Below are 12,405 nucleotides of genomic sequence, written 5' to 3'. Positions count from 1 at the left end.
AGTAACTATAGAGGTCAGTTTTTTCTAAATTACTTGTTATCCAGACACTCCTTAGCAACTGTTCTTACTAAACTAGAACTTGGTCACATCCATCCATCTCTGGCACATGCTTGAGTGGGCAGCGCCTCCTCTTCAGTGTTACTCCTTCTCAGTGATGTGCACACACCTTCTCTCCCCAACCTTCCATCCCCCACCATTTCTTAGCCCCTGTGAAGCTGTGTGTTATGGTCATCATCATCATTTCAGAGTTGGAGGAACATTTGAAAAGAAGCACTGATTTACTTTCCAGCCTAAGATAACTCTAAAAGACTGTTCTTCCTTCAAGAGTTCCTCCTTCTTGAATGTTCATAGTTAACCCAGATTCCAGCAGCCCCTTTTTTGTCGTCTTTGGGAAAATACCTGACACCCAGGTTATCAGAGTTCTATCATGGCTTATAAAATATAGGCCAAATATACTTAATAATTTGAGGATATTTTCCCATTAAAAAAATTTTTTTTTTTTAATGGAGCAGCGTCTCCTGATTCTTTTCTAAGGAGGTAAAACAAAGTCCAGTGGGTAGAAGTAACAAGGGGACAGATTTTCATTCATTTCAGAAACAAAAGAGAATTTTCAACAGACCTGTTCAAAGATGGAAGACTCCAGATGACTAGATGTGTTCAAGCCTGCCTAGATAGGTTCTCAAAGAACAGGTTCAAGTAGCTGAAGGGCTTTCAATCTTAAGATCTGTTATTTTATTATTAATATCAGGATATCAGTGTAGAATACAGTTATACTCAAGAATGAGGTATAGTCGGGGCGCCTGGGTGGCTCAGTGGGTTAAGCCGCTGCCTTCGGTTCAGGTCATGATCCCAGGTCCTGGGTTCGAGCCCCACATCGGGCTTTCTGCTCAGCAGGGAGCCTGCTTCCTCCTCTCTCTCTGCCTGCCTCTCTGCTTACTTGTGATTTCTCTATGTCAAATAAATAAATAAAATCTTTAAAAAAAAAAAAAAAGAATGAGGTATAGTCAAGAAGCTTTTTTGGAATTATACCTATAATAAACTTACGTGTTTCTTTCAGATAACAGATAGCACGTTAATCCAACTTTCTATACACTGTCCTCGACTTCAAGTATTGGTAAGTTTGACTTTTTAAAGTTTTATGTGTTCATTGGATTTAATCAAACCTACCTCATACTTTCTTCTTGGTGTCTGGCTACCATTTTGGGAAAACATATTTCTGCAAATTGCCAACTTACAGAGGACCAAGGGATTATTTATCAGTACTTGGAGATTGAAAAGTGACAAGGAGGGTATGACTTCTCCCTGCCACGTGAATTACACTTCAGCCTGAATAATGTTTAAATTTCAGCGATCCAGGAGACAGGATAGCCCAAAATACAATTTGCTTCACCTTGAGACTAAATGGTCCTAGAGAACAGAACTAATCAAGGCTTTACTAGGGGTGTTCTCTGCTACTCTGCTTAACTATTTTGTGTCCAGGCTCATTTTTTGTATGTATTTTATGGTATGTTACTAATTAGAATTGGAACAAGGGGGTTCAGAGTTTCACGTGGGGGAACCAGGGATTTAAGGAAAATTGATAAAGGGATTTGTATAAAGAGATGATCACACCTGACAGGTGTAGGAATCATCTTCAGTTAGTTAACTGCTTGGACATTCCCCTGTACCAGGTATTCAGTATTTAGTCCAAATTCCAGAAGGTTTTGTTCAAGAAAAACTTGAGGGGCGCCTGGGTGCCTCAGTGGGTTAAGCCTCTGCCTCCGGGTCAGGTCATGATCTCAGGGTCCTGGGATCGAGCCCCACATTGGGCTCTCTGCTCAGCCGGGAGCCTCCCCACCCCCCACTCTCCTGCCTCTCTGCCTACTTGTGATCTCTGTCAAATAAACCAATTTTTTTTAAGTATTTAAAAAAAGAAAAAACACTTGAGCCCCTCTTATCCCTATAGAAAAGTATAAATTTGTATGTGGGCTTGGATATCATGATTTGTTCATGAACTATTTCGTAGTCCTTGCATAAATTCACACAGTATATTTAGAATCACACACAGAAGGACTTCTGGGTGGCTTAGTAGGTTAAGCGTCCAGCTCTCGATTTTGGCTCAGGTTATGATCTCAGAGTTGTGAGATTGGGCCCCGCATCAGGCTCCACGCTGGACATGGAGCCTGCTTCAGATTCTCTCTCTCCCTCTCCCTCTGCTTCCTCCCTGAAAAAGAATCACACACAGAAACGTCAGTCACTGATAGTCAAAAGCAGAACCCCAGCAACTCTAGTTTGCTTTCTTACTTCACCGCGTAGATCTGGTGATGGCTCCATAGACATCACAATCCAACCCAGAAGGTTTCCTTTCTGCCTGTATACAGGCCAGTGGCTAGAAAAATACCATGAGGTGTTCCAGTGTCCTTCCTTGCTCTATTTGGCTGCAGAGTCTGTCTCACTGTGAGCTGATCACAGACGATGGAATTCGTCACCTGGGGAATGGGGCCTGCGCCCATGACCAGCTGGAGGTGATTGAACTGGACAACTGCCCACTGATCACAGATGCTTCCCTGGAGCACTTGAAGAGTTGTCACAGCCTCGAGCGGATAGAACTCTATGACTGCCAGCAGATCACACGGGCTGGGATCAAGAGACTCAGGGTAAACACGGCCACACACTTTACAGCTTTGATGCTCTCGGCACCTTTCCTTCTTTCTTTTTTTCCCTCTTCCGTTTCCTTTTTGTTTGTGTTTGGTTTTGTTTTAGACGTAGATTTCTATGACTTGGACATTTAGCAAAGAGAAAAAAAATGGAGAGCAAACCTAAGGGTAGATAGTTTTTACCTGTTGTTCCAGATGGAAATTTAGTGGGAAAATACCCACTGAGAGGAAGAAAGTAGGTCTTCTCCCAGCAGAGTCTCTACCGTAATGTCCAGGGCTTAATAACATGCCCAGAGTCAAAAACGCATGCCAGATTCAGGAAAGAAAGAAATAACATAAAGAAAAATACTTAGTTAAATGGAATTTAAGAATTTAATTTGTATTTCCTTTCACATCAGACCCTTTTGCTGGGGTTCTTTTTTAAGACAACAAATGGATTAAGTAGGGTTTTTTGTTTGTTTTGGTGGGGTTTGGGGGGTTTTTTGTTTTTGTTTTTTAATGCTTTCTTTTAGCCCCATCCTCCATACTAAAGAGACCCATGCATAGTGAAATGACTAGAAGACAGGTTGCCAGCAAGGAGGTTATAAAAGAATGAATGAATCTATATGTTAGGTTATTCAGCTCAACAGACATTTATTGGAACATCTGTTTCACACCTGCTGTGGGAAAGGCACTGTGCTTAGTTAGGCCCTTACAACCAGTGTCTGAAAACATCCATGTTGGCCATATGGCATCTGAGTACATAAAGGAGCACCAGACCTCATCTTGAGTTCCAGTTGGTCTTAGTTCTTCCTCTCCCTTTGGACCTAGAGGACTGAGAGCATAACTGCTGTGGGAAAGCCTTGCAGCCATATTCCTTCTACACCAAAAGAGGAGAGCCGCTGGCCAACGAGAGCCTCTCCTATGGATGCCCTCCTTACAGAATCTCTTCCAACTCTGAGTCCTCAAGACTTTTTATCTGTTCTCAAATCATCACTTAGCACTTTTCCATTTTAATTTAGCTATTTATGTCTAGACTGTTAAGTTCCCTAAGAGCAGGACCTCTGTGTTGACCATCTTTGTACTCCCTTATGTAACTAGCACAGTGCCTTGAGTGTGCCAGGAACTCAGAAACTGTTTATGTAGTAAAAACAGTGTATTGTTAAAAGAGGATAATGGACTTTTTAAGAAAATATCAGAAGAAACGTTGTCCACTGTGACATGGAAAAAATCATTTTAAGCTTGTACAGTTTCTTTCAACTTTGGAAATGCAACTAGCAGTCCCTTTGGGACAGGTTAAGAGATTAGTATAAAGTCTTACCCCCAGTTTTATTATTAAAAAGCAGATACCAAAGTCAGGAGCTGTTTAGTCATTTAGAACAACCTGGAATACTAGAAAGCAGAACCCAGGCCTCTCAACATCCTGACTGGTACTCAGCCTCTGCCTTGCTTTCATGTTCACTTACCTCCTTTGTTTTTTCTGAAAAGCAATGTTGCTCTTTCTATCAAAGCCCTCTCTCTTAGTAATGTTTCTGTCTTGTTTCAGACCCATTTGCCCAATATTAAAGTCCACGCCTACTTCGCACCTGTCACTCCACCCCCATCAGTAGGGGGCAGCAGACAGCGATTCTGCAGATGCTGCATCATCCTATGACAATGGAGGCGGTCAGCCTTGGTGAACTGAGTATTAATGACACTTCTAGAGTTACCGTGGAGTCTCCAGTGGAAGCAACCCCAGTGTTCTGGCAAGGGTTACAAAGCGAGGGCAGCGTCCAGATCCCCAGAGCCGCACATAACATGCATACCCACCCTCACCGCCACCCACTCTAGTTCTGAGACCAGGGGACTGAAGCCCATGCTGGCTTTATCAAGTGGATTGGTGAAACTTAACCATTCCTGTTGGACACGCCAAGAAGAAAATCATAGGCAAGGCGGAGGGAAGGGGGCATTCCAGCAAACCCAGTGTTACTGCTTCTGCAGTTTCTTCATTTTGTGAAGGGGTTTCTTTGGTGATTTTGGAACAGCAACTGCAGTCCTCCAGGGTCAAGGAAAGCATAGAAAAACAATATATGTTGTATCCAGGGACCAGAAAGAAAATTTCTTTGCATCTTATAAATGGTAGTCATCCATCATGAGATGACTACAGAGCTTCTGTGCTTCCTTGTTCCCATGCCAACATATGCTGAGCATGCTCACAAAGAAGGCTCATCCATTCCTCCTCCTGTTTTAAGTATTTGGCCCAGAGGTTTCCTAAATGGTTGCACTGAAATCACTGTGGTCCAAATGTGATGACTTACTCACTCAGATTGTCACTCTCTGTAGCACACTTGTGCACCTGTCTTTCGGTCTTTGTTGCTCCCTCCTGCACTCTTGCTCAGTCTGTCACCTGTTCATTGTCTGCTTACTCACACTCAATTGTTACTCTTTTGCTGTTGCTGTGTTTACAGTGTGCATTTTGGATGATTAGTTGGGGTTACCAAACATTTTTAAAGAGACATTATCAATAAATATTTTTTTAATTCTAAATTTTACCATTAGGGGACCCTGCCTGAATCTTTGCCAGTGTGAAGGGAAACTATCACAAAACTGAGATATGGTACGAGAAGAAATTGAGCTAAAACTGTTTTGATGAAAACAAACTTTGCCTTTTGGTTTCTGTTATACCTTGTGATATTATAATAATACGCATGATATGCCCAGTATTCTCCCTGCACCTCCCATCAGAATCCACTAACTTAATAAGGAGAAAGAAATGCATTATTAGTGAAGAGTGGAATGGCAGATCCCAAAACTGAGCCCGAAAGCACCCCCCACCCAAGGTCAGACATGTCAAATATTCACTGAAATCTAGGTGTGAGCAGTACCATCGCTGATTGGTATCTGTGAGGTTGTTGTGTTTTAGTAGGAGTGCTGCTAGAGTTGCTGTGCCGTCTAGCTGGTCAGTTTCTCTCTTTTTTCCCCCTGTTCAAGCCTTTCAGGGATACGAGAATGACCCTAGAACAGTTGGTCAACTGTATGTCAGTGTTGTTGGTGTATCTCAAATGTTGGCACCTCGAAGGACCAGAACCATTTCAAAACCTGTCAACGCTATCTCTCTTGTGCTCCAGGATTCCCATGAAGGAAATACAAGGGCAACCAGATGAAGGCTTTGAGAGGAAGTAGGGGGTTCGGTGTCTCTGCCCAGCATGGGCAGCAGAGCTGAAGGCCTATTCAGTGCCCATGATTCAGAGTCAAAGAAGAGGCTTCCTTCCTTCCCCCCAAAAAGTCATAAAGGATGAGGAAACTAAAATCAGTTTCTGAAGTATAAGAAGTAGATTTCTAAAGCCCAAAGTTAGAAACCTTATGTAGTTTTTTAATAGGACACCTTTTTTTTTTTTTTTTTTTTTTTGGTCTTTAGGACATTCTTGTGCAGTCTGCCATGATCTTAGATCATCTCCTGCATGATCCAGGCTGTTAAAAGACTTGTTATAATGCTGCAGGTGCTGGCTCTACCGGCATATGTAAGAATAAAGTAGGACTGACTTCTCCACAAGCAATTCCATGAAAGGATGCTAGAAATCTGTACTGTCCACCATTATTTTGCATGTTAAATTTACTTTAAGTCCTATTTTTTTATTATGCGCTTTTAAAAGCTCAAATTACTTTCATTTTTCATTATTCCTTCCCCTTATCCTCTTTTCAAAATATCATATGAAGAATATACTTAATTTTTCTTATTGGAGTATAGTTGGCATAGGGATATACTTTGGAAAATGAGACTCCTCCTGGTTATACCCCACATACACAGATGCACACACTTGCACACATGCTTCCAGATGTGGTTGGTAATATTCAGATCCCCAGGTAACTCATTCAGACAAAAGTAAAAAGAGAAATATTTAGGGGCCATCTGCTCTAACATATTAAGGTTTTTTTAGTATTGTCTGAACAAATTGACCATAAAACCCTGATTGGTTAGTGAGTATGGATTTAAATTGCCCGCCAGTAGAGGCCATTAAAGTATTTCCTTACTTAAAAAGTACATAAATGTAAAAGACCCTATTCACCAGGACACGTACATTTTGGAAATGCCGTTTCTCATCTCAAAGAGTGGACCCATGTACAGGTGCCTGTGGACTTGCTCAGGTGATCCCTACCTATCTGGGCCAAGAGCAGAGTCCAGTGAGAAAAAAGAAGTATGCAGCACTGGTGTGTATGTGGTTGGGCCTTGTTCCTCTCACAAGAAAACTTCAGGCCCTTCGAGCTTGGAAGGAAATAGATTTTTTTATGCCGGTCTGCAACCTACACCAGCTAATGAAATGTACCAGGAATTTAAGAACCCAGAACGTGGTAAGTTTTGGTCAGGTGGAAAGGCCCCACCATCCTATCTTAATATCAGGGATACTTTTGAAAATTCAGTAAGACTTCAGGGATTTAGGAAAAGCTTCTTAGCCTGTTCCTTTGACTCCAGCCCTGGCCCTCTCTGTCTTCCATGATGAAGAAATACAGAGTGAATGGAGAGATTTGGGATATGTTAGAACACGTCCGAGCTAATGCATAGACTCACAGGTAGCCAGGAGGGGTTACTGCTGTGTCTTTGGAGAATGTTATTAAACATCCAGATCACCTCTTTTCCAAGCAGCCTTTCCCTCTACATTTTCCAGCATCATTTGCTACATCAGTATCTTTTGTGGCCTCTACACTGGCTCCACCAAGGTGATCCCAGCTTCTTCTTTTTTTTTTTTTTTTTTTTTTTTTTTGCAGTGCTCCCATTTTCTTCCTGTACTCATCTTGCCTTCTGTTTAAAGCCTCCATCTTACTCCCAGTGATGCTGCTGATTTATTCTCAGTGTCTCTAGTCTCTAACTTCCTCTTTAGGCCCTTGTCCTGACCCAAGCAAAGTCTCTGGGCAGCCTTGAATACAGTAACTGTTGTGTGGTTCAGGTCATTTTTCACTGGGTGGTCTTGGACATTTGCTTACCAAAATTTGAAATCATACTGTTGGATATGAGGAATAAGGGGATCAGTCTTTATCCTTTCCCCCCCCAATATTTTGACTATGAAAGCACATTGTGCTCTATGTTAAAAAAAAAAAAATTATTTCCTCCTCCTCTGCCCTTCAGTGGATGTATTTCTTAAATGGCTTTTGTAAATTTCCACATTCATTAAGTTGATGTAGCAGACCTCCAGCACATATTTTAGAGGGACACCTGGCAAATATTTTATGATGATTTATTTTGGGCTTTCCAAACAATTTGAACTGTTCGATACAGGTCTGATGCTATAGCATTCAGGTTCCTTTATTTCTCCTAATTGCCTTGTAAAATGCTTTGTTACCGGTTTGATAGCCCACTCTTACCATGAGGGGTAAACAAGGTATGCGGGAATTTGTCCTGGTCTGAAGTTGTAGGGAAGTATGAGTGGCACCGGAAGGAAGAGGCGACTGCCTGCCTGCCTGTGTGGGCAGCATATCTTTAGGTGACTGTGGTTTTGAAGACTAGGAACGCGTGTGGATCGTGGTTGACCCTTGGCCATTTAATGTTTATTGTGCTGAAAGTCATGGGTTGCTTATGACAGGTGCTACCGGTACAAGAGGAGAGGTTTAAAGGAAACGGGTCTATTCTGCCTTTCCTTCCTTGTGTGCATGGTGTGATTAGGTTTCCATCCCCATTGTGCATCCTGGCTGAGGAACTCTCTCAGTGGTATGCTTTGGGCTTCCGGAACTTTTTTTTTTTTTTCTTTTTTTTTTTTTTTTAAAGATTGCCTTCCTATCTGTCCACCAGTTCTAGGATCTTTAACCACCTCAAACCCAAGCAGTGTGAATGAGCTGAGACTTGTTTCGGACAAGAGGGAGGACGTTTGTTTGGAGGTCTTGAGGCAAACCCTCCCCCTTACAATGACCTTGGACCAAAGAACCTAAAAAATGCTCAAGCAGTAGGAGGGTGAGGGGAAATAGGAGTCTAAGCCTCTCATCACCTTTATTTCTCTCATAAACTTTAATTGTAATATTGGAAGATACAGAAAACTATATAAGACCATGTTGGTAGGCTATAATTAACCCAGGTAATTTGGGAATAGCATTTGGCTGTATTTGCTATATCCAGGTGCCCTAACTGAACAGCTTGGTTTTTCAGCAAAGAACATGCTGCTCTAAGCTTGCCCTCTCACTTGAGACAAACTCTACTTGCCAGAAACTCATTTGAGACACATAAATGCTTTTTCTGCATGCAGGGCTTCTGCAGCTCCCCCTTATAAGGCCAGTCTCTCTATTTGTCCATTTTTATTCTTAGGAACATCAGATCTGCATCTCTGAAGGCTTTGACTCTTAGGAAAGTCAGTAAGAACCTCTCAGCTGAGTCTGAGTGAATCTTTGGAGGCCAACAGAGTTACACTTAATTTTCAGCAGGGGGTAAAAAAAAATGTCTTGGACAAGCTCACATGTGGGATATTAAGAGAAATTCCGTAATGTGCTTCCATCTCTGCCTCATGCGTTCTTTGAGTAAGCCCTCGGTGGAGTCTGGTTCGAAGGGGTTGAGTTCAGCCACGGTGTCTCACTGCCCTTCTAGGAAAAAGAACCGTGAGCAACCAGAACTGTATCAATGGACTCTATTTTCTGCTTTTCAGTGTCTTGTTTTGAAGAATTGGGGTGGGGAAATGGTAGATGAGATTGAAAGTAAAGGAGAGAATCAGTTCTGGAACTGGGGCACTTTGCTTTGGGTACAAGCCTCTGTCCTGAATATGCAGAAACACCTGCCTCACACACGTGAGTAGATTTGCTTTCCTCTCCATCCAGTGAACTCCATGCCGTTCTCACTGGCACGGAGGGCTTCTACCCACCCTGTACCCGACCAGAGTCACCCAGATGGGAATGGGCACCCCAAAAGAGGCAGTGAATGAGAATCCGCATCCCAAGAAGTGATGGGAGAAGAGAGGTGTCCAGACACATACCTTTTCTCTTTTGCCACACCTCAAGAACCCAGGAAAATCTTTGAAGTGATGTCTTTTTTATTAAGGTGGAAGAAGAAATCTTTGCCCCACAAAGTTCCGCTTGTCACTGTTGCTAACTACTTACTTTCACTAATTCAAATCTGTGTCTCACTGCTGCTCACACACATGTGTTTCTTACCTTAGCCTAACCCTTCTTAGCCCCTGAAGTCATCATTATTTCTGTCTTCTTCCCTCCCTCCCTCCCTCCCTTCCTTTTTTTCTTATGGCACTAGTGAACGACAACCGAAAGTCTTAGAAAATCCTAACTTGATAAAGGAATCTCTAACTGGCATGGTTTGATTAATTACTTTACCTGCCACCCGCCTCGCCCCCAAAGACTTGAATGATTTTCTTTCCTAGTGCTAGACCTGTAAAAAGTGAAACCTTTGCTGCTGCTTTTCTGGGTTTACATGTTTTTTCCTGCCCTTAAGAATAATTTCTTACCTGTGCTTTTCTGATGACTGTTACTTTCTAATAAGTGCAGGAAGGAGGTGAGCCTGAGATTTCTTCTCTTACTCCCCTCCTCACCCTACCCCCAAACTCCATGCTAACCTCTACCACACTTGACCCGTGGGGCGGGGCTCAGCAGAAGCTACATGGTTAGTGTTTTTGCACTGTGCCTCTGCTCTCTCAGAGCTGGCCCCTGAGGATCTGTGACTGCCCAGTCCGAAGGTTAGAAGGGTTACAGTCCTTCCATTGGTCGGTCCAGGGGAGAAAGGACTTCTGCATTTTGCCTTTCTCCATTCCTGTTTAATGACTCAACCTTCAGCTGCCTCCCACCCTGGCTGCCTCCTCTTTCCTACTAGGAATTGTTTCCAGGTAACCTGCCTCAGGCGGTTTCTGGCTCCTCCCAGCTGCCAACCTCCAGCTGCCTCCTCTTTCCTACTAGGAATTGTTTCCAGGTAACCTGCCTCAGGCGGTTTCTGGCTGCTCTCCTCAGCCTTGCCCACCTGAGAGCACAGACCTGTGCAGAGGGCAGACAGCTGGGAGGACCACCCCCACCTGTTTGCCTGAGGACAGAGCTGGGTGGGCAAATGGTGCTGCAGGAGAAAGTTTTACCTTCAAACCAGGCTGTTCCATCCCTGAGCTAACCCCCTCGAACCCCTCTCCCCCCTGAGGGGACTGAAGGCAGAGGATGGTTGACTGGCAGGGCCTGATCCCAAACCTTGCTGTGGCCTAAGCCCCCTGAAGCCTCTCGGCCTCCCCCGAGTGCTTCAGCGTGGGAAGCTACCGCTTCCCTGTTCCTCCACCAGGCCTGCCCCAGCGCTCAGCCACTCCCTGTGGCTGACCCGGTCCCGACTTGGTGACTGAGCACCAGGCTCCATTAGCTGTCCACGTGACTGCTTCCACCCCATACTTTTGGCGCTTGAGGATGGGGGGAGGGAGGGTTATTTAAAATAAAATCCAAGGTGGCAGTAGAGGATTCCTTTTGCTTTAAAATCTTTGGACTAAAAGAAAAATGTTTTTTATATATAAATATATAAAGTAAATTGTTATGTAACTATTACTGTTTCCTGTATGTTCTAATTTTGTTTTATGATGTAATTAAAGGAAATAAGCTGTGAAGACTTTTCATTTTGCTGCGGAAATAGCCTGACTCGGAGCTGTGATTCTTAACTTCCTTGAACCCCAGAACTGCAAAGGCTCCTGAGGCTGAATGAAGGCGCTTCTTTTAGGCATCCTTATATTTTTTTAGTATTCTTTAATTAATACCCTTTCTTTACTATTTAATAGGCTTAATACCTTTTTAATACCTTTACTTAATACCCTGAACTCCACCTGTCTCTGAGAAAAACAGAATACATAATACAAATCAGAGTTTCTAAAAAACCTTTGTTTTAACTCATTGACAGCAGCAGTTCAGCCTGAGTCCCCTATCTGTGGAGAGCACTGCCCTCACCTTGACTAGAAGGAATGATGGTAAGAGTAGCATAATAGTTACACAAGCTCCAAGCCAGAGTGTCCGGCTTCTCCCACACACAATGACCTTGGCTGGTTGACTCTCCCCGTCTCTGTTCTTCGTTGGTAAAGTGGGGATAACAGTACCTACACTTCACAGTGTGAAGATTAAAGAGATAATAACACCACATGGTAGATACTTCCTACCTGCTTTTATTTCCTTTGCATCAACAAATATTTCAGTATTGAGTCTGTGCTACGGGCTCCTAGGTTGAGAGAGAGAGACGGAGGTTAATGCAGTGGGGTCCCAGGCCTTTTGGTGGAAATGAGCAGTGGCCAAGTCAGCAACCTGAATTTCAATCTCACATTATGTACCCTGCTGTGAAACACCCTTGGGGAACCCTGTGGAATTACAGGCGTGATCACTGAGGTAAATGATGAATAAGGAATTAAGCAGGTATTTTTAAGAGGGCACCTTGGCCTATATTCCACTTCATGCATATGGGGTTTTCTCTTCTCAGTGTTTGAAATGCCTTAAAGATTTTTAAAATTTTTTTTTAAGATTTTATTCACCTATTTGAGAGAGAGAGCACATGCACAAGCAGGCAGGGGGAGAGGAAGAGGCAGTCTCCTCTCCAAGCAGAGAGCCCGACATGGGACTCAATCCCAGGACCCTGGGATCATGACCTGAGCTGAAGGCAGACACTCAACCAAGGCACTCAGGCATCCTAAAGATTTATTTTCCTTTTTTTTTTTTTTTTTTTTTTTGATACAGAAAGCAGGGGGAAGGAGAGAGAATCTCCAGCAGACTCCGGGCTGAGCATGTGGTGCCAATGTGGGACTCAATCCCACAACCCTGAGATCATGAGCCAAAATCAGAAGTTGGAGGCTCAACCAACTGCCCCTCAAGTGTTTGAGATTTTTAT

At 43.3% G+C, this 12,405-nt stretch overlaps 1 protein-coding gene across 1 annotated transcript in view; it reads left to right on the top strand.

The window, feature by feature from the left end:
• The window catches only part of LOC111151620 (F-box and leucine rich repeat protein 20), a 99,136-nt gene extending 93,164 nt beyond the window's left edge, over positions 1-5,972 (top strand). The window contains exons 13-15 of the mRNA XM_022509718.1: positions 1,058-1,114; positions 2,424-2,636; positions 4,162-5,972. Of these exons, the coding sequence (XP_022365426.1) occupies positions 1,058-1,114; positions 2,424-2,636; positions 4,162-4,269 (378 nt within the window). The 3' untranslated portion in view covers positions 4,270-5,972. The remainder of the gene's footprint in view (positions 1-1,057; positions 1,115-2,423; positions 2,637-4,161) is intronic.
• The last annotated feature ends 6,433 nt before the right edge of the window (positions 5,973-12,405 follow it).

This window comes from Enhydra lutris, unplaced genomic scaffold (assembly GCF_002288905.1).
Source record: "Enhydra lutris kenyoni isolate GAN:26980312 unplaced genomic scaffold, ASM228890v2 scaffoldscaffold26, whole genome shotgun sequence".
Lineage (NCBI taxonomy): Eukaryota > Metazoa > Chordata > Mammalia > Carnivora > Mustelidae > Enhydra > Enhydra lutris.
This window is presented reverse-complemented; position numbering and strand designations above follow the sequence as displayed.